At 37.8% G+C, this 22,443-nt stretch overlaps 3 protein-coding genes and 2 long non-coding RNA genes across 6 annotated transcripts; 2 read left to right on the plus strand and 3 right to left on the minus strand.

Moving 5' to 3' along the window:
• The first annotated feature begins 70 nt into the window (after nt 1–70).
• Nucleotides 71–1,588, plus strand: LOC140765641 (uncharacterized). Its single transcript, XR_012105217.1, has 2 exons — nt 71–527; nt 1,328–1,588. It is a non-coding gene; the product is annotated as an uncharacterized lncRNA (long non-coding RNA).
• A 2,666-nt stretch (nt 1,589–4,254) lies between these two features.
• On the plus strand, nt 4,255–5,855 carry LOC140764403 (uncharacterized). Its single transcript, XR_012105034.1, has 2 exons — nt 4,255–4,467; nt 5,466–5,855. It is a non-coding gene; the product is annotated as an uncharacterized lncRNA (long non-coding RNA).
• A 164-nt stretch (nt 5,856–6,019) lies between these two features.
• LOC140764401 (uncharacterized) lies at nt 6,020–9,984 on the minus strand. 2 transcript variants are annotated; one of them, XM_073102958.1, is made up of 2 exons: nt 9,757–9,984; nt 6,020–9,600 (listed from the first exon to the last, which is right to left on the minus strand). In XM_073102958.1, the coding sequence occupies exon 2, from the start codon at nt 9,422–9,424 to the stop codon at nt 6,242–6,244; it is 3,183 nt and encodes a 1,060-aa protein (XP_072959059.1). In that variant the 5' UTR covers nt 9,425–9,600; nt 9,757–9,984; the 3' UTR covers nt 6,020–6,241. The 2 variants fall into 2 exon arrangements, with proteins under 2 accessions (XP_072959059.1, XP_072959058.1); XM_073102957.1 differs by having other exon boundaries at nt 6,020–9,683.
• A 515-nt stretch (nt 9,985–10,499) lies between these two features.
• On the minus strand, nt 10,500–12,863 carry LOC140765351 (transcription factor NIGTH1-like). The gene is made up of 4 exons (XM_073104395.1): nt 12,559–12,863; nt 11,844–12,428; nt 11,626–11,702; nt 10,500–11,207 (listed from the first exon to the last, which is right to left on the minus strand). The coding sequence occupies exons 1-4, from the start codon at nt 12,746–12,748 to the stop codon at nt 10,737–10,739; spliced, it is 1,323 nt and encodes a 440-aa protein (XP_072960496.1). The 5' UTR covers nt 12,749–12,863; the 3' UTR covers nt 10,500–10,736.
• Nucleotides 12,864–15,335: 2,472 nt separating this feature from the next.
• LOC140766006 (uncharacterized) lies at nt 15,336–20,678 on the minus strand. Its single transcript, XM_073105376.1, has 10 exons — nt 20,490–20,678; nt 20,036–20,134; nt 19,554–19,966; nt 17,944–18,013; nt 17,777–17,830; nt 17,220–17,288; nt 17,017–17,082; nt 16,840–16,908; nt 16,179–16,238; nt 15,336–15,682 (listed from the first exon to the last, which is right to left on the minus strand). The coding sequence occupies exons 1-10, from the start codon at nt 20,598–20,600 to the stop codon at nt 15,671–15,673; spliced, it is 1,023 nt and encodes a 340-aa protein (XP_072961477.1). The 5' UTR covers nt 20,601–20,678; the 3' UTR covers nt 15,336–15,670.
• Nucleotides 20,679–22,443: the final 1,765 nt, after the last annotated feature.

The following is a 22,443-nucleotide window of genomic DNA, read 5'->3' on the forward strand; positions in this document are numbered from 1 at the left end:
GTTCACACTTCAGAGGGAAAGAATAAATAATGTTACTTTGGTGGCGAACCAAATAGTAGGCTCGGATTCGATTCGATGGCATCGTCATAAATAATGTAATCTTTTTCCCCACCACTCCCAGAAGTTCGTCGACCGAATATCATGTGATATATGTGGTGGAGTTGCGACAATTATAATCCAAATGCCCTTTAGGCTTTAGGAAGAGAGATGCGAGAAAGGAGAAGAGAGAGAGAGAGAGAGAGAGAGAGAGAGAGGATTTTCCACAATAAGGGCAAAATGAAGGGGGTGAAATGCAAAATATCCATCCATAATTCCATATGGATAAACATGGAGGAGATAGCTCATAGCTCGCATGCCCTCTTTAAATACTCCATAATTCTTCTCCTCTTCGTTCTCAGGTAGTCCTTCCAGGTACGGTGTGCTGCAGTGTAGTCTCTTTTGCACAGAGAGAGGGAGCTAAATCGTGTATAACCCACCAAGTGCTCCGGAGAGATGTGTCTCTTTTGTCTCCGCAACATCTGGAACTGGTTCTTATTTTCTCTCTCTCTCTCTCTCTCTCTCTCTCTCAAGTTGTCAATTGGCTATATATCGTTCAGGAATATTTTTTATTTTACACCCTCCCTTTTCCGACAATTTCCATTCGACGCCTGTATTTCCATCTATCGAAAGGTTGACTACCGCATGAGATAAGAAATATTCCATCAGGAATAGAGAATATTCTGTCAACATAACTCTATTAAGGCTACTTTTTACTCTTTGACGTTGTAAAACTCCGCCTCGTGCATAAAATATTAAAGAATAACTTTATATATATACATGTTTTAAATATAAACTTTACTCATATTTTATTATTTACTTGAAAATTATAATAATTATTTTAAATAATTTTATATAAGAATTTTTGTTTGATTACTAACAATGAATAAATATGTTAATTATACTAAAAATTTTACTTATAAAATGTGCATAACTTTATTATACATTTTATCTTTAAAAAATTATGTAGATAACTTGCCACGTAATTTACCTTATATAAATAAATAAATAAATATTTGGTTATAAAATATATTTTTAAGAAAAATTATAATTTATGAATAAATATCAACCAAAATGCCATCTAAAAGATATAGTTTTAAGAGTCCATTCGGAAAGACTAGAAAAGGTCAAATCACAGAGACAAAAACTGAAGCAAAAATGCGAGGTTAGAATGAAGACTTCCCCAAATATTGTTTCCCAGTGCGAGTAGCATATTCTGTTGTCTTCTTCTTCTTTCTTTTTTAATCTCATCGCTCCAACTGGTTGACTAAAATCTACCGACTATTTGCAGCTTTTCCGCCGTATTTTGCTGCTGCTGTGGCGGCGACGCCTGTGGAGACTGTCTCAAGTCCATCTGTTGCTGCCAACCATGCAATCTCTCTCTTTTTAATTGTTCTTTTAATGTAAGTTGCGTTTGAATCTCAAGATGTTTGTGAAGTTTGGGCTCTTGCTCGAGTTCCTGATATTTATGGAAGTTGGCCAATAACTCATTGTTCTGAGGATAGCCGCTTGTGTTGGATTCCTTTATCAATTGTTATCAAGTGTTTTATCATGTTCTCTCCTTGAATCTATGTAACTTGAGCTTCACTCTAAATGTTTCAAGTTAGGATAAGATAACAGAAGCTAAAAGTTATACTTGAAATTGATAATCTTCATTCAGTTCATGCAGTTACTATCAGTAAAAATGACTCACAAAGTAGAAGAGAAGAGAAGAGAAGAGAAGAGAAGAGAAGAGAAGAGAAGAGAAGAGAAGAGAAGAGAAGATCATCGATACTACTCTTCTTGCTCTATTTTCTGTGATATCCTCAAGAGGTTTAGAATTGTATAATTAAGAAGAATACCAAAACTAAGTAGCAGCAACCTTTTCTCTCTGGACTGTTGATTGACCTTACACTTATCTAACACTCTAAGAAAGTAAGAAGCCTCTGCGGGAAAAGCTTCTGTTTAATATCTTTGAATTCTCTAACAAAAAGGAGAAAAACTCTACAACTCTCCTTTTCACCTTCCACAAATCCTGCCAAATAAATTGGAAGAACACTGCATGATGGCCATGGGTGATCTCAGCTTAAGCCCACAAACCCCCACTTGTCATCTCTGTGGTAATGAACATTGCATGAATCCTCCACAGCCATAGGACATGTGAGATCATAGTTAATTTGTTTCATATACACGCATTCTCTTAGCATTCCGTTTACAATAAATTGTACGTGGTCTTCTATAAATGAATACAAACATCGACCTAGCGATCTCCAGTCGTTAGCAAAGCATTGTCGTTCTGCATGCTGTTTATTAATTAGCGTTTGTAAGCCACTCTAGTAATATAAGATATTATGTATCTATAGTTGGTATATGCAATATGAGGAATAGATATTTAGAACATCACATTTGAAAAAGAGATATTTCAAAAGAAGAAATTATCAAAATATCAATTTATATACTTTATATTATTATTAGTGTTTTAATTATTATGGTGAGTTATAATATTTTATCTTATTATTTTAATCTTGTGATTATCAAGATTAAATAGTCGGGTTAGGTTAGAGAAACGATAAATTAGTCTAAATCTGTAATAAAAAAAAGCTTAAATTTATAATTCGCTAATATGATAGCCTATTTGTGCCAATTAAAAAATACCCTTGATATTCTTATTATCATATTATTTCGTTTTAGTACTTCCAAGTATAAATTATAAATTTTAGTAGTTTTTTCCTACTAAACTGAACTACAACCCACCACACTCTGCTCTATTACTTGTATATCTATCTGTTCACATGGAAGTAATGAATAAACAAAAAGGAAAGTTGATAGTTACCGTGGTGGGGAAATGAACATTAAATTAGTATTTGATTCGCATGCCATGAACCGTAGTTGGTGCATCTTTTCCCCACCATTCCTCTTTAAAACCTCCATTTGGTGCTTATTCTCTTCTTTTGGTATATAGCCCACCACGTCTAGTGGCCCAGCTTTGAGGATCTCTCTTTCAAACCTATTTTTTTTTGGGTCTTCTTTTGCATAATATTAACGCGTAGAATTAAACCCAAATGCTCTTCACAAAGAGAGGCGAGAAAGACGAAGAGGTGGTCGTTTCTTCTACAATAAGGATAAAATGAAGGGGTTGAAATGCAAAATATCCATCTCTATTGATAATTGATCAATAATTAAGGGATTAGGTGCCAACTGTTCCAATTTAATCCTTTCATAAATACCCATCAAGCCAGACAGTCAAGTCAACACGGCAAGTAGTAGTCTTTTTAATTTTTATGCATCACTCGACAAGTGACATTATCCGTAACAAATAAAGTCTTTTATTTGTTAAAAAATACGGAGCAATATTTTAAGTTAATTTAATTTAACAAGCATTTAAAAAAAATAAAAATCGTCTAATTTTTTAATGTAATATTTAGATTAAACGACAGTAATTTTGAATTATAAATTTGATTTGATTCTATTTCGTTGGAAATTGATGTCTTTGTTTTTTTTTTTTTTCTAAACTATTTTGGAGGCTTATTTTAGTTTCGTAATTAAGTTGATGTGATAAGTTGGGTTAAATTATATCTAATCTATCAAATGGAAGGGCGTGGCTTGATAATTTTTAACAAATAGATGGCTCTATTTATAAATAATCAAAAAATCTTTATTGGTAATATAGTTAACTAATATTGGGTGTTATTTATACTTTTCACTTTTTCTTTTTCTTTTTTGAAAATTAATAAGATTTTTTTACATAATTGCCATTAGTTTTTTAAAAAAATATATCATAATTACCGCTTAATCATTGTGTTGTTTTAAAAATGTTATTATATTAGTTAATCATGATTAAAACTGAACTTAAATTTCAAAAAGATTATTTTACCTTTACATAAATTATTTTTAAAATAAATCAAAAGCTATCTAATATTTTACCTAATATCATAGTATGAGAAAAGGTATTTCTTTTACATAATACAAAAATCCTTAATAAATATTTTACGAAAGAATGGTATTGTAGTCAAGTAAATGAGCTTGTTAACTTTAATTTTAAAATTAGAAACTACCTACAATAGCAATTCTAAAAGAGTCAAAAAATAATAATAATAATAATAATAATTTAGTAGCAATTATAATATTTTAAAAATATAATGGCAGTTATGATATTTGAACAGTTTACAATGGCAGTTATGTAACAAAACCTAATATAGCTCACTTGCTCTCATTATAAAAGAGGCTATCATCTCTTCTCTCTGTTCCACTCAATAATTCTCTTCTCTTCTTCTTCTTCTTCTTCTTCTTCTCTTCTACGGTGTGCTGCCGTTCAGTCTTTTTGCACAGGGAGCTAAATCGTGTGGAAGCAACAGCAGCAGCAAAGATGTACAACCCACCAAGTGCGCAGGAGATGTCTTATCTCGAGCACGTCCAGAAACGCCATGAGGAGAAGGGCTGCATCTATGCCTGGTTCCCTCTCTCTCTCTCTCTCTCTCTCTCTCTCTCTCTCTCTCTAGCTTTATATGTGTTCTATGAATTGGAGGGCTTATAGTTATTGGAAATTTATAATTACCTTTGTATACGGTGTGCGTTGGTTATACAAAGGTTATGTTCATTAGTGGTTTGGTTTTTTTGTTTTCAATCTTGGATAAAGATCAATCATTTTTTCTAAATACTGAGTAATTTAGACTATCAAGATTTAACCAACATATTAAGCTATCTAGTCTAAATTTTAAATCATATACATCGCTGAACTATTGCTCGAAATTAAATACTACTAAGATATTCACTTCGAGTCACCTAGCTGCTCCTCTAAACTACCTCACTACCAAGACGTCCAGTCATCAACTGAGTTTAATCAATCCATTGAGCTAAACCCATAATGATTTTTTTCACAATAATTGCTTGGTTTTGAATCAACCCTATGACCTTCGCAGGAAAGGTATCTACCAACTTTAAAGTTGATTGCTAATTAGCAGTCGTTTAATGTCTAACACCACCTCACCTAAACAGAGGGACATTGAAATGGATCCTTTACAGCTCAAGTTGTAGGAATTTGCTCCAGCTAGGGCTAGTTGATATTTTATGATTTTTTGTAACCAATTAATATATATTGTTCAGACTTCTTTTTTTAAAAGTTTACACTCATTTTTCCGTTATTCCCGTTCGACCCCTGTTTTTAGACCTATCTAAATGACTCGCGAATGACAAAAGAAATATTCTGTCATGATAGAGAATATTCTGTCCCGATAATCCTATTAAGGTTACTGACAGAAGTATCTTTCTTGGATAGTAATTGGATAAAAGAAATCCATTTGATAGGTGAAAAGAGGTCAAATCGAAAATAATGAAAAAAAGGGGGCTAGAATGAAAAGTTGCCAAAATTTCTTTTACCGGTGGTTTCTTCTCTTTTCTCTTCTGATCTCATTGCTCCAACTGGTTGACTAAAATCTACAAACTATTTGCAGCTTATTTGCCCTATGTTGCTGCTTCTGCTGCTATGAGACCTGTGAGTGCTGCCTCGATTGCCTCTGCTGCTGCTGCAATTAACAATGTATATAAGAGTAAAAGAGCAGAGCATCATGATATATATATATATATATATATATATATATATATATATATATATATTTGACCTCTCATCCTCTTGCTTTCGTGAAGTCCAACTCTCTTCTATCTGTGAGAATAAGCATGTAGATCCACATACGCTGTACCCTTCAGTGTGATGAATCTTACGATGTTTGTGAACTTTGAACTCTGCTCGAGTTCCTGCTCTTTATGGATTGATCTGTAACTTACTGTTCTCAGGACAGCAGCTTGTGTTGGATTCCTTTATCAATTTTATCAAGTGTTTATCCTGTTCTTTTGTAGATATAGTGTAGTAGTATGTGTAAGAATCTCCTTGCAGCTTAATACAGCGGCCTAGCGGAGGACAAATAAATGTTCTATCGGTTTCTCATCATTCTCGAATCTATGTAACTTGAGCTTAACTCTAAAGTTTTAAGTAACAGAAGCTAAAATATATATATTTGAAACTGTTTCTGTAAAGTGTTGATAATCTTCATACAATTCACGCAGTTCTATCAGTAGAACCCTAACGATGATTCACAAATTACAAGATAACAAAAGAAAACTACTGAGGTGTGATCCTTTAAGCTTACATCACAGTGATGACATACAAGACACAGTATGCATACCATAGAAAAGAAATTAAGTCCCGTAACAACTCTCTGAGGTGTGATCATCAATTTTCATCCTTTTGAAGGGTTTCAGCTTCATTCACCCCAGAAACAAGCTCCGCTTCAAAAGACAATGACGGCAGCCTCTCATATACCCTAGACCCCAATGGAAGCAATTTTCTCTTCTCGGGCAGAAAAGTCTGACCAAGTTTTTCATAGTCCCATTTCTGCTGAATGTATATCACAACTGCGAGGATGGCAGCAATCACTGGAATAGCCACATCATCAAACTTGGAGTAGAAATCTAAACTTGGGTCAACAAACTCATATTGTCCTGAAAAATATGGGTTGAAAACTGGAGCTCTTATGTAATCATAAACATGCGGAAGAATTCTAACAACTGTTATTCCAATGTAGTAGGCTTTTCTCAAAGGCTTGCAGTTAATCTGCCACAGAAAATTGCCAATTATCTGAGGAAGTAAGAAAAAATCTTGAATAAGACCAATATACTCCACCAGTTGCATTGCCCATTCATGCAGCTTATGGATGTTCCCTCTCTCATCCATAAATGTCTCTTGGCGAATCGGTCTGTTGGAAGCATTAACATAATGTACGATAAGAACTGCCAGAAAGCCAACCATGTGTATGCCAAAGCTAATGAAGAGAACTTTTTTGTCATTTGGGACACGCCATGGCTCCAGTGGACTGCGTGTTAGTAATCTGATACGGGATTTCCACACCTTCTGACCAAGCCTAAGTGTGAGTAGAAATGCGCCAAGCACAAGAACCTTGACTAGGTAGTCAATAGTCCAGAACCATTGATTCTTGTAAAGCTCGAATGATTGACTGGCATAAGGCTCAGAGGTGAACTTGGAAAACAAAGCCTCAGCTCCTGTGATCAAAGGAATGCTATAGCCTAGAGCCTGAACACCAAGCATGACTAGAGACATGCAAGGAACTGTGGTGATGTTCTTTCTGATGTAAAACAGCTGGCCACATATACAAGCTATTGCAACTGATAATGTAAGAATGCGGAGAATTCCCTCTACATTTCTACGAGAGAGTATGTCTTCTCTCTGCTCTTGGTACATAATTGGAAATGTCTGGAGCTTAATTGAGCTAAAATGAAGAGGGTCATCATTATTCCTTTGACTGGTGATGATGATCTTCGCTGTTGGGTTAATTAGCCACCGTGCAGTCACTGGAGGATATTCTATTTTGACTTCAATCAAACAATCTAGTCCATCTTCAAGATCCATGCTCTCAAACAAGAGTTTCCATGAAGCACGAACATCTCTACAGCCTATCAGATACATTTTCCCATCTATAGGATTATAGAGGCCCTCCAGGTATAGCAGCGAAGCATTGATAAAAGTCTGCCCAGAAATTGTGAGCTGTGCTGAGACATTTAACAGTAGCTCCCGCTCTGTGGCGGAAGTTGTGGCAGAGGATGGAGTCGAACTGTTAGTAATTGATACATTTTCGGAAGCCCAGTAACGCCCTAAGAATGATCCAAGAGAGAGGACTTCCAACTGAAGAAATGGTGGCTCTGTAAGATCTTTGGGTACTGGATCTTGAACTAAAAGGACATGCAGTGAAAGATCATTTGAAAGATTGGAGAGATTGACTAGCTCATCACTATGATCCCCTTTTCTTGGATAGCTTAAGAGTGATTTCTTAATGACGGTGCCAAAATCAAAGGGCTCACTTCTCTCAAGAAAAGCTCCAGCTAACTTAATCTTTGAGTACTTGTATGCAGTTACAGGGTAACCATCAAATAAACTCGAGAGAGGGCCTGGCATTTCAAATGACAATGGAAAGTGTGAAACCCCTGTTCTGTTGTTAATACTGGAAATTCTCCCAATGATGATGTTCCGTTGCTTGATAGAGAAGAATGTAGGAATATACAAGCAGATGCGAGAGTGACACCCGGCATTACCAGGTCCCAGACAACCAACCATGCAGAGTTGTCCATCTGAAGAATTCCATATGCCCTCGGCAGAAAGAGTCATCTCATTAAGGGCTGATCTCTGTGTTGCTTTGTAATGATTCTCTTGAGGAGGAATAACTCGGAACACAGATGATACCCTTGCATAATTTATGCTGCTTGGTCCGATTCTTGATTCACATCTGACATCTTGCATCAAAAGCCCAACATTAGCAAATCCTCCATCAGTTGCCCTTATCACTTTCCCTGTTGCAAAAGGCCCCAATTTGCTGCAATACTCATCGGTGGCGTTGCAGTTCCAATTTGGCACAACACTAAGAATACTTTCTCTGGAGATAATACGATCAAGAATCCCACAAAATCCAGATCCTTTGTATACCATGAGCTGCCTTTCCACAACATCATCCTGGTAAGGGTAAGGTCTGCAGGCCTTTGAAATGAGCTTTTCTGACCCAAACTGGTAATTTGAATAAGCACCTAACTGTGAAGACAATCTAACAATATCAAAATAGCGGAGGCTTGATTCTGAATTCAGGCTTTTCATTTCTCCATGCACTGCTCTACTAATCAGGGAAAAAGTCTTAGGATAGTGAAGAACAAGCAATATCTGATCATCTTGTAAACGGGGAGGCTGGAAGTTCTTCGTACCCGAATCATTCACCCACTCCCGTGGATCAGTGGAATCAGACTCGCGGGAAGGGAGCAAAGCATTCCCCAACAAACACAAAACACTCTCCCCTCCATTTTTTTCTGACTCAGTGTAGATACCTTCAAAAACGATTATGAGTTCGGAAGTTCCTGGCCAAATGTGGAACTCCGGAAATAGGTAATGACCCATATCATCAGGAGCAGTGCCATTCCTCGAGATGGCGACAGCCAAAACTCCAGTGACATTGAAAGCTTTGTGAGAATGATGGTTCGGATCAATATGGGTCAAAATGAAGCTAGCAAGGGGAAGGGGAGCAGGAAGACTAGAAGAATTTTGTGGAGCATCACTACTGTCGAACGGCATCAGAGGGGCATTACCATGCTCCTGCACCCAGTCACCTTTGACAAACGATAGCTCCGGCCCAAAACCATTGAGTCTATTGACATCGAACTCCAGCTTGGAAGCCGATGAGAGGATTGACCCACACTCCTTCTGAACCTCGGGATAGCGGTTGTAGGGGATGAAAGGGTTGTCTCGAACAGTGGTTACAGACGCTGGTTCAAGAGTGCCAATTGAATAGGAAGAGGTGATTGTAAAGGACATCAAGAACACCAAGGCCGACAGACATAAAACCAAACAACTGGTCTTCATGACTAAACTGACCACACTCTAAAGCTCAACCTACCCTAATTTCTAAAAGACAAACTGATCCAGTTATCTGAAGCAAGATCAGAATGGAAATCAACAAACTATAACCATTCTAACCGTCAATTCTCAGACATCCATAATCCCCCGACATCAAATTTTAAAAGCTCCTATATAACAAGCTGTACATCAAGTAGGAGGAAGAAAGTGAAAAACGTAGATACGGAAATGAGTCAAAATCCAAACATTTTTCTCTACCTTCTACCTGCAGATTGAGATAGACATGCAGTTGGAAGCAATTGATAAACCTAGAGATGGATTTGTTCGATCGAACTGACCTAAGCTGAAGGGCATATGCACCTCTGGAGTCGATCCCCTTCCACTGGACTAGTTAGCATCTAAGCATCGCACCTTTAACTCTCTAGAGTCTTTTAATAGATCACAACTTTGGAAACAACAACCACATGCCTCTATAACCATTCCTCTTCTCCAGTCAATTTGTCTCTAGTTTTTCTAGGGTTGACTTTGAATTGGAATACGATCGTAGTGCCACTTGTTGCAAACCGGAGAGTCGCGCGTTTGGGCTTGTAAACGTAATGGTAATTTAGATATTATGGGGCACTATGCGTTTACAATGGTAATTTAGATATTATGGGGCACACTTTCTTAATTGAGCTGCGGAAGAGAGCGAGAAACCCGGCGTTGAGATCGTGGTTCCCGCCGCTTCCTCGTTGAATCATCCGCGGTTGGTGCAACGTGAAGGCACGTGAAATGGTATATAATTTCCCTTCCTAATCTTGTATTGTGCTAATAGTAATCTTCTTTGTTTATTTTGATCCAGATCCAAGACATCATTTTGTGCTTAATTTATAGCCTAAAAGAGAAGTCTAATATATGACCGTTCCTAATATAAATCCAAAGTTATCTACTGCAGATACGGCTATTCTTCCAGTATTCTGATACCGTAGACTATAAAAAGAAGTACATGAGTTGTGGTGGGGTAATAGCATGGGTAAAGTATCAAGTATTTTATGTAAGTCTCGAACAAGAAAAAAAAAAAAAAACGAATATACACCAAAACGAGCACATATATAATATATTATATATACCAAGTCCGCATCTCAATAGCTAAGACAAACGAGTTCCTTTTAGATAGGCAAAAGAACCAAAAGCCCAAACAAAGACTACAACAGGTCAATAAGACCAAACACCGTCTTGTGACTCTTTATCTCTTCCCTTCCCTTCTCTCTCCTCCTCACTCACTAATTTCCGCGAACACCTAACAGGCGCCACCAAAACCCCTAACTCTCCGATTACCCTAAAACTTGAGAGCCAAGTCACCGCCATTTTTACCTACCTCCTCCGCCTTCTCCTCCGTTGTCGCAACCGGCGGAGCCGCCTCGGCGTCTTCGTCGTCCTCTTCTTCTTCTTCTTCTTCCTCTTCCTCCTCTCTTCCTTCACCCTCCTCCTCCTCCTCGATGCTCTCCGACCTCTCGCCGCCGCTCCTCACCTCAGACTCCGGCGACGCGAGCTGGCCTTTGTACCCTGCGGTGGAGCCGGCGGCTGGCGTGGCGCGGCGGAGGGCCGCGGCGTGGTGGAGGTGGTGTGGGATGGGGGCGACGCAGTAGTGGGCCGGCGTGGGGTGAGCCCCGTAGATCCCCTGACCGGCGGCGGCTGACGTGGCGTACTCGGGAGGGACCCAGATGCCACCGAGGACGACCAGTTGCGGCGCCGCCGCAACGGAGGATTGAGGTGCTGTGATTGGTCTCCTCGTGTGCAGGCGATATTTCTAAACCAATGAAAAAGAAAAGAGAATAATTCGTTTAAATTATCAAAGCTAAAAAATTTGGCAAGCTTCTAATGTATATACCCCTCTAAAGTTGGTACTTCTATGTATACCCATATCACATAAATACCCTTAAGGTTTCTTATTCAACTAAAGGTTGCAATATGAATCATTATACTTCTTATAAATGAACACCAATTTTTGCAAGGTATGCATGCAAATTAGAAATTAAACTTTCCCTTTTACAATCGAAACTAGTATAAATATTCAAACTCAAAACGGAAACTATTAATGTTTATATACATACATATATAGATATATATCTTAATATCTTATAGAGTACTTGATGGCGGAGTTATGATTACACAATGATTAATGATATGAGGTTACTTGACAAGTTTGGAAAGAGAGAGAGAGAGACCTGAAGATGGCTTTTAACCTCATCATTGGTCAATCCATCAACCTTCATGAGCTCCCTTATCTGCTTTGGGGTGGCCACTGCATTCCATTTCCAAATAATAATTCATATAACAAATCTCAACAAGTAAGTAGATACAGAAATAAATCAGAACTAGCGAATTAAGTAGATCAAAAGAAGAAATATTGGAAAAGAAAAAGATTATTCCTAAATTTTACTACCTTGAGAGCCACCCAATATCTGGAGAGCATTAACAAATCTACGGTGCAAATCTGGCGACCAACATCTTCTAGCCTTCCTCTGTGTTTGTGTCTCGCTCACACTACTATGACTATGACTATGACTATGACTATTACTATTACTATTACTGCGTCCCTTCCCTTGCACGACTCCACCACCTTTGCTTCCACTCTCTCTCCCAACACCAATACTTCCGTCCTCCGTCTCGGCCGGCCTCTTCTCGTCTACGTCCTTCTCAGGCGAAGTGAGGGCCAATTCAGGGAGATTTTTACTCTTCTCCTTCGAAAACGGAAGAAAGGCGCCGCCGTTCCTTTGCTTGCCATCGATTGCGAACTTCGATCTCGCGTCGAACCTGTGCTCGCTCTCTTGCATCGGTTGCTGCATGTCGTTGGCCGGGCTCCATAGTTGCGCAGAGACTAGCCAGCTCGACTTTTCGGAGGGTGCGTTGGCTCCCTTGTCGGACCCATTGATGCTCATCTGCTCGAGGGGTATGAATTCCTCAAGAACAGATCTTGGCCCTTGGCATGTTTGATATGATTCCAACTGCTGCCTATATGTCTCCATGGCTGGAATATATATAGGGAGAGAAAGAGAAAGAGAAAGAGATAAGTTGTGTTCCTTCTCTTTTGAGAATTCATGGTAATTGATATAGAACATAAAAGTGAACTTGCTTGATGAATTCAGTGGAGTGTCTACCATTGTTGAGTAATTGCATGCAGAGAGGCAGCTCGCGCTTGAACGCTTCGATCTTAAGGCGCTCTTCCTCGAGGCGAGCCAGGAATTCTCGCATCTTTTGGGTCTGTTCAAATTGATCTCCTAGTGATTTTTGGGTCATTGGATAGCCGTTTGGCTTGTAATCTAAGCTAAGATCAGAAGGTGAAGCCATGCCGCCAACTGCAACTATCTACCAGCTAGAGTTTTCCTTTAGCACATGAGGAGTTTGAGATAGAGAGGAGGAGGGATGATAGTTGTGAGAGGTATCTGAGGGGGAGAGGTGGGGGATCACCTTCCTTTTTAGGGTGAGTTTGAGGGAGGGAGGGAGGGAGGGATAGAGAATAAAGTGGGATTTGAGGGGTGGAAAAGGAAAAGCAGGAGATAAAGTAAAGGCATGGTAACTTCTTGCAAAGATATATCAAAGAGAAAAGCTTCTAGGGTTCATGAGAGAAGGGGAATCAGGTGGCCAGAAGGTCATCATGTGCTTAGGCCCTGGTTTTGGCACCTTTGGACTCCTTGTACCACAACTCATATGACCAGACCCAAAGAGATTCTTCCTCCTCTTCACCAATCACTTCTTTTGCTTTTCCCTCCAGGATTATCTCAATGCCAGTTAAAACGGTGCCACTGAGATTTGAACCCGGTAATACCCATACAGCATAACCACCTTTAACCATCTAATTAAGCATAATTCTAATGGCAAAATTTAATAAGCAATAGTTAGATACTTCTAGCCATACAATAATGGCCATAGATGTCAAGGGAAACTCTTTTGAGGACCAAAATTCTAAACGATTAATCAATGAAGCAAATGATAAAGCCATGAAAGCATATACCATACACAATTCAAACAAGATATGGGTAAATATTCTATCCAAAGAGTCCATCTGAAAGGAAAGAGAGTCCCTTCCTTTGTTTTCAAAAGGTGCAAAGTGCAACCATTCACACAAACAGACATTGCAGTCACAGTGAAGGCAAGAGGGTATATTTCTAATACCACTGATCCTTAAAATATTAACAAATTAGTGCTTCCCTAAGCAAGGAATATCTTAGTGGTGCCTAACACAGATGCATGGTGCTTTAGAGAGAGACCAAACCCCCATCATAACCTCTTAATCCATTGGCCTAAAAGAATACAGGATTCTTCTTTCTTTTTTATTTGCAAATAACCACCAACCTTTCAGATTTATTGTGATAAACCTCTTCCTTTGTGGGTATAATTCCAAAGAAAAACATCTCCATGGGTGTATTTTTTTTTTTTTGTTATAAAACAGGAATTCTTATGAGCTAATTAGAACAAGATAAATTTTTTTAAAAAAAAAATATAATAGGATCATAATATAGGTGGTCATTTTGCAAAAGAGAAATTAGAATATAACAAGAGGCAGTAGTAGAGTCGGGAATCTCCTATCCTGCTACTACTTATAGCTTTTTAAGAGGAAGTGGGCTGGAAGCTAAGAAGATTCCTCTAAAAATTAGGGAGCGAGAGAGAGAAAGAAGAAGAAGAGAGCTTGCATCGAATTCGCTGTGCAATTATGAGGGTTGGTCGCTTTCCATATCCGTCTTCACGTACAAGACTCCAGCCCATGCCTTTTACGAGAATCTTCATCTCTCTCTCTCCCCTCTCCTCTCCTCTCCTCTCCTCTCCTCTCCTCTCATTCTCTCTCTAGCTTTTGAGGTGATTCTCCTCGTGACACGTGTCAACATATTCTCTCCAATCGTCCTCTTGAATATCCCTTTTGTCTGGTGCCAGTTAGGAATATTCCCATCGGGCCATGGAGATAAGGGCTTGTGTGCAATTGTTCACTACTTTCTCTCTCATCTACGGGGGGACAGGGGAAATAGGAGAGAGAAGAAAAAGAACGGCTACGGCATTGCGAAGAATCAAACGGATGCTAAATTGACCAATTAAGGTTGTGTGAGATGGGAGACCACTTAATCTAACTTAGATTTTTTTATTTTTTAAGTTTAGCCTGAGGTAGGTCCCTAGTGAGAGTAGCATACGTTGGATTTGGTTAATCTAGAAGGTAACCACGAACTGCACGATATTAATTATTTGGGCGTAGGCTTTTATATCTAAGTAATCGTCCAAATGAATATATTTCATATTCTTCTTGTCCTCTAGGGCAGGGCTAGTTGTCCATGGATTTCTGCCATATGAGGCAACACGAGAACAGCATGACAAATCTGGCAAAATTTTGTGATTCTTGTTTAACAAAGCATGATCACTGATGAGTTCCTCTGTACCTTGGCAAGTGAGAGATATCACTGCAACCTTTTCGATCACTGAGAATTCTTGGATAAGGAAAGCATAATTTCAACCTACAACCTTCTTTCCATGTTTGGTCAAATCGGCCCACAGCGATCTAGTTTATATTGGATCAGTATTATCAGTAGAAAAGTCTTTTGTTCGTCCCCCCGAATCATTTTGATATTCTTATGAAAACAAGGATTTGATCATTATCTCATCTTACATTTTAGAAAGCATCTTTGGCCTTCTCTAACAAAGTTGAAACCCAAAACAATCATTTGAACAGGTGGTTGGTTCACTGACCGAGTTGGTGGCTGCAACTTGGAACTTAAAAAAGTTGGTTTATGTGGTGTGGAAGGCATGTTGTGGTTGTGTAATTATGCTGTGATGGATTAGATCCTAGCAGTGGATTGATGTCTGGATGTTTTCTGTCTTTCTTACGATAAATGTGCTGTGGTTGTTGATATTTTGTTGTAGTTCTTTGTCTGCATATCTTTGTTGGTGGATAGAGCTTGTACTATGTTTCAATGAAGCAGCGCTGGGCCTTTTTGTCAAAGGAGAAAAACAACTTGGAATAGTCACTACATCAATTGCCAAAACTACCATGACATCAATGGCAGAATAGCAGGGCGCAAAAGTCGATCATCTCATCCTTGGATAAGTTAGAGAAGATATTTTAGAAAGGATCTATTCCAATGACCGATAAAACTTCTGAGAGCAAGCAGGGTTCTTACAGCAAGCATCTCAAAAGGGTGCAAGGAATCCCCTTTTTAAGACCTCTAGTTGCCAATTAAAGTACTTGTAGAGATTGCCTGGCCAGCCAGGGATACCCATTGTCCCAAGTCATAAAAGGCACTGCATGGAAGGGGTAGACAAAGTGAGAGCAATCTACGAGTTTGTAATATTTGGTCAGCTTAGTATATGAAGAATTCTACTTGCAATGAAATGCAACTTGTGGTATGATATAGGTAGAATTTAAAGGCAAGAAGAAAAGAAAAGGTACTTACACAAGTAAAGAGGTCTATTACATAGTATTTTTAGCTTTCATATTTCGGTGAATCATATGAACAAGCATCATGAGAAGTTACCAAAGATATGATAATCTTCATGCTAGAGACTGGATCTAAACACAACCAAATGACTCACTAGGCATTCATCTCTAGCTGCATTTGAAAAACACTGTAACAAAATGAAGTAGACTAACAATTTCACTACGATAATAGAAATACAAGAGTTAGCGCTTTAGTTACACTGCCAATACAGCTTGTGCTTCAAGCTTAACAATCAAGTGGGAGAAAGAAAAACCTTTCAATAAGTTACACAAAATGACCAACTGACTGGAATGTCATACCTGGCCATTTGCAGCATCCTCATCCACATCAACTTCAATCATTGACTCATCAACAAGAGACTATAAGGAGGAAAGAATGATGTCAAAGTACAGAAAGTACATATTGCATCAGCACAAACAATATTTCAGAAGCACTGCAGAAGTCTAAACTGATGCAAAGCTTGAAGATATAATCTGATAGATAGGCACATAAAGAATACTTACTCCAATAAATTATGCCTCGACCCTAGAATGAATTACTCAACTCACTAGGAAAGTCATCGATTTCGTTTTTCCCTATAATTGCGCATGTGGATCAACATAGTAATTTGTCTATAGAATTATTTCATCAAACTCCTCAAGTCACAATTAATGTGAGGTTTTAATTTCCTAGTTAATTTTTGAGTTTGTTGGACGTTTTTCCTGAAGAAGCAATTCCTATCTAGTGTTATCTGATTATTCAAGGTGGTCATGTAGTTTCTATTCTAGGACTTTTGCTCACAAACAGAAGAATACAAACTCTAATCTGCCTAGAGTGAAAAGAACCAAGAAAATCACCTACAGAATTTTAAGACGTCAAATCTGAACAAGCACCTATACATCAAGTCATAGCATAAAAAAATTACCAATCCTATGATACGGTGGACCAACTAAACAAAGCAAGGGTAAGAATAAAAGTGACCTGAAGTTCCTGTTCAGATAATTTAATCCTCTCACTGTAGTTTTGAACTTGTAGAAAACATCTGTGCAGCTGTAGAATAGATGAAAACTTGTGTTATTAAATTATTTCCAGAACTATTTTCTGGATTTGGTATGGAGTACCAGCCAGCTGGATGATGACTAGGAAATGGTTATGTACCTTAGATAGCGTTGAGTGCCGATGAGAAGAAACTTTCTTTGCAGCAGCCAATGCATCCTCCAACTTCTGCATTTGTATAGGAAATTATTTACGGTCAGTCAAGAAAAGCAGAGGCTTCAAACAATTGTTGGTAAACCAACAGGGAACATGAAGGCTTACATAATGATGTCAGAATAATTTGTTATATACCGGAATGAAGTTACCTGAGACTTCTTACGTAAATCTGTAATAAGCTGTTGCTTCTCTTCAACTTTCTCTTTAATCAAAGTAAGCTGTAACATCATTCAGTAATTCTCTTATCAGAACATTACTCACCCAGAAAAAGGATACTCATCTCGGTGAGGTCACCTTAGGATAGAGTAAAATTAAAGAGGTGATCTGACTTTGTACGAGAACCAAGCCACAGGGTGAGAGTGCAACTATAACATATAACTTAACAGGATTACCACAAAACTAACTCACTAACTAGTAGCTATGTTACAGCGAATTAACAGTAAATAAATAACATTAAAAAGAAAAGATATTATATGAGTAACTATATACAAGCAGATAGATTGGCTATTTTTAACGGGGGAACCAGTCCAGCGCTATCCAAGATGGAAGTCAGAGCAATCAATTTAAATCTGTAGCAAACCATATTACAGCCCCACATGTAATAACATGATATCTAACTGGTAAACGCCAGAATTTGCAACTGAATTAGTTTGCCAAAGTGAAATACAGGACATTGTTTCAGTAAAAGATCTAGATATCTATATACCTCCTTTTGAATCTCATCATGCTTCTGAACAGATTTGTCCAATTGCTCTTTCAACTGATCCAAATAATAGAAATTTGAGAAAGTAAGAAAAAGCAAAATCATTTGCATTTAAGCATTGGATACAGTGATCAGTCAATAGATATAAAAAGCAATTCAGCTTACTCTACCTGATCATGATATTCATCACTAGAATTTGATGACAACTCCTTGCTCTCATGATCATTGGAACGACCACCACTGAAATCAAGCAGAAAAAATGAATGAAAAAATAAATAATTAATCCTTCAGATAATTTTTAACTAAGTGCTTCTAATGCCTCTACAGACAATATGCCACCTCATTTCACATTTTGAGAGAGAACGGGCAAGTGGGAACATATTGCCTTCAGTTCTTTCCCTTGTCTATTGCAATGAGATGAACATGGTAAATACTAAATTCATACAAATTTAAATTTAAAATCTGATATAAAGGCACTTTGTTATCCTTTCTTCAAATTTTAAGGAAATTATTCAACACTCAGTTTAATATATCAGCTAACACTATCTCAAGGTCCGCGCTATTATCAAAATATGCATATGGTTCATTCTTATCAGCATTGCTTGATGACAGATATTGCCTACGGTCCCTTATCCATTCTATGTTATTAAAAATGAATTTAATAATTCATCATTACCACGGAACACTAGACTGTCTTCTCCACTACCTGGTGCAACACTTTGACTTCCTTTAGGTCCTACAAATGAACTCAAGTTCACATGGTTTCCTCAGATACCAAAAATTCATAACTATAAACAGATTTGAAATATCAAAAGATTAAATGTAGAGAGATGGCTTAACAACAGGAAACGGGGATCCTGTTTAACATGGTGTATGAATATAATAACTTAATTCTTCTTTATGTTATTTCAGCATCATTAGCATGACAACTGAAAAATCAATCCGGAGATGGAATGACAGAGCTTGATATCATGACAAATTAAAGAAATATGACACCTTAAGTAAATGAGGTGCCTATTTTATCGTAAAGTTTCACAATGAGTCAATAAGTAAAAGCTGTTTGACCTATACTTGCTCCCTGCATAACAAAAATGAGGACACTGTTAATAGTAAGTTTAAAGGATCAAAACTCACCTTTTCTTATCTCCTTCAACCACATTTAGTAGACCATAGACCTTTGTAAAGTCCAACCAAAAGAAGGCATCTATATTTTCCTTCAGAAGTAGCCACAGAATCTAGGGTCCAATTTTGACATTTACTTTTACTGGATCATTTTCTTACTACAGTTATAAGTAAAAGTATTACTGTCATTAGCTATCCTTCTCCCTTGCTTATTAATCATATTTTCTTTTCAGCTAGATCACATTCCCAATCAAAAAAATCCACATGAGTTGGAACGTAAAAATTTTAGGGTCAACAGATGAAGATAAACTTTGAACCACTTAGATGAAAAGGAAAGGAAAAGAAAAATAGCCAGGGTACAATAGGAACATGTCCTAAATTAAGAGTTCAATGAACCTGACTTACAATTTAACATGACCTGATGCCAATCCAACCTAAAATGTAATGAAGTTGTAGGTAACCTAAAAAAAACAGATGAAAATTTGGAGAAAACTGCCTAAAACTTATATTAGTTCCATGGTTCAAAGTAACATGACAATGACAACTAAGTTTATCCCACATCCCAAATCCATGCTTACTTTATGTGCATCTCTACCAACATATTTCACGGATGAATAAATTGAAAGTATATATTAAGGAGGTAAACATAAAGAATTACCCCAGTTTAATGCGTGGTTGTTGTTCCTTATCCTTGTCTCTCTCACTGTCAACATATTTAGCTTCATCTTCGCCTAAATCATGATACCAGCCCCTGTCCCAACCTCCATCATGGTCACTTTCTTGATCATGGTCTTCGTGATCTTTACCTCGATCCAAGGAATGATCTCTTGCTCGATCAAATTCACGTATATGCTCATAGTCTCGTTCTCTATTTCTATCACGCTCACGAGATGGATCATTGTTTCTGTCGCGGTAGCGGTCTGTGTCACGATTATTATTCCTTTCTCTCTCCCTGCCCCTATCCCAATCAGTGTCCCTCCCAGCATCTCGCCGGAAATTTTCACGATGAAAATTTGGCCTTGCCCCTCTTGTCCGAACTTCATTAACTCGCACAACTCTTCCACCAATAGTCTGATTGAGAACAACACCATCAGACGGACCAAAAGAAGAACACTAAAAACATAACAAAGAGCAACGTACCCTGCCATTCATGTCCATGATAGCATCCACAGCAGACCTAGGATTAGTGAAAGTAATAAAGCCGTAGCATTTCCCTCCAACTTCCCGATCATTTATAATCTGCAGTTGACAATTTTCAGAGTCTATATGATTCTAAACAAGGAAAAATGCAGCTCTCTTAGAGCATACACGCTTCCAGCTTCCTTAGAAACTTTAGAAGGTGCATACAGGAGTGTTATGCAAGAGAACATAAAGATACAATTCAAGCTATTCGTCAAAAAACTGATAATTATGTTGTTCTTATCACAGACGAAACAGTAAAGTAGTGCTGATGCACGTCAAATTAGACCTAGTGAAGAACTATCGAGGGATAAACCCTAGGATACGTAAAATAGATCGAATTGTCACGAAATTATGACGAAATGCATTTTAACTAGAATAAGATCCAGAGGAAGAAAAGGGTAGGTGGGCAGACCTTAACGGCGACGATGTGGCCGTAGAGGTCGAAGACTCGCCGGAGGGTTTCGTCGGTGGCGTCGTAGGGTAGACCTCCGACGTATATGGATTTATCGTCGTCGAGCGTCATCTTCTCTCACTAGGGTTTTGGAGAAGGCGAGCAGGGGAGAGGGGAGAGAGACGTGGGTGGGGGTAACGCTACTCGAAGAGAGGCCGTAAACATGATTGGCTACGGAAATGGACTCCTATTGGGCCGGCCTACTACGGTGACCCTAAGTTGGGCCTCGTTCCAGGATTGATGTTCAACTTTATTTAGAGGATAAAATGAAGTATTATTATAGTACATTTAGAGAGTGTTTGGTTTGGTTGATGCATAAATCTATCTAAATTTTGAATTAACTCTTTTTTATTTATGAATGACACACCGAATGTCACTCTCTTAAAAGACTGTACGCAATTGCGATCAGTATGCATAACTTTAACATATGCACGTTTTATTTATTCATGTGAGCGGGTACCATAAAGTTTGGGCTAATTATGTCCACACCTTTTGAATTATACTTAGATTTTACGAAAATTTATTAAATTTTTTTACGTTACAATGCCCCTCCTAAAATTTAAAAAAAATAATTAATGTTACAGTTCAGTTAGTGTAATCTCAAAAAATTAGATGAGTCAGTTTAAGTAACAGTTATATTAAATATAATTAATTTTTAAAATGATATAAATGACCTCGTAATCTTTATATGACCCATTAATTAATTTAGGAACAAAAAATAATTTAGTAAAAATTTAAATTTTTATTATTATTATATTTAATTATCTCCCTTTCTTTTCCTTCACCGTCACTACTCTCATTTCCATTTTTTGCTTTCCTTCTATTCTCCCCCTCCCTCCCTCCCTTGCTTCTATTCTCTCCCTCTACAAGCAAAGGCATCGGCATATCTCCATCGCGAGCGAGTTTAATGTCGTGCCGAGTGGGATGAGGAGGTCACGACAAGCTCACTACTGCACTGTATGGGACAAGAGACTGCAACGAGCTCACTATTGCATCGCATCGCATGGGATGAGAAAGCCTCGGCGAGCTTGCTATCGTCACCCTCTCACTCACGTGCTATCACCTTCACCCTCCCACTCATGCGCCGTCGTTGCTACGACCGCCTTCTCACTCATGCATTGCCTGATGACTACGAGTGGAAAAGAGAGAGAGAAGAGAGTAAGTTATTTACTATTTTTATTTTTTATTTAAAAAATTAATAATTTTGTGATATATTAGTTATATGCATAGTTTGTCATTATGTATTTTTGTCATCGTCGTTATCCGTTTCACTTTGCCCCAAAATTTAAAAATGACATTACAACCTAAAAAAATTTTAAGAGTCTTTATAATAATTAGGTATAGTTCATGAGGTGTTAGGATAATTAACCTATAAAGTTATCACACTCATTTCATTACCAAAATATGCAAACTCTTTATTCATGTCTAAAGAATTATATATCAATCAAACTTTATAGGATAGTGATTAGTTAGTGTTAATATTCTTATTATAAATATGTCGAGTATAACATCCTTATTATAATTTTCGAGGTAGATGGATCTATGTAGATTGGTTTAATTAGATGTAAACTAATATATTAATCCTATATAGATATGATTATCAGGCAAATTGGACCGAGTGACTCATGGGTGAGTTGGACCTTCTTTAGCAGCCTCCTCACAAACTAAACTGATTGAATATATTCTAGTCTGTTACGCTCACTAGTCAATGAGATATCGGGTTTAGGCATAACTCAACGGACCTATGTCGAGAAATGAGACATGCCCTTTCTAATACCGACATGTAACATTCTTTTCCTCTGCTTAAGATCCTCCTTGCAATTCTTCGGAGGAGGAGGAGCTCTAACTAACCATTTACCTTTCGTCTAAAGTCTTGATTCTAAATTAATCTGATCGGCGTTTCTCTTCAATTCAA

This window comes from Typha angustifolia, chromosome 8 (assembly GCF_048772165.1).
Source record: "Typha angustifolia cultivar Huaian chromosome 8, ASM4877216v1, whole genome shotgun sequence".
NCBI lineage: Eukaryota > Viridiplantae > Streptophyta > Magnoliopsida > Poales > Typhaceae > Typha > Typha angustifolia.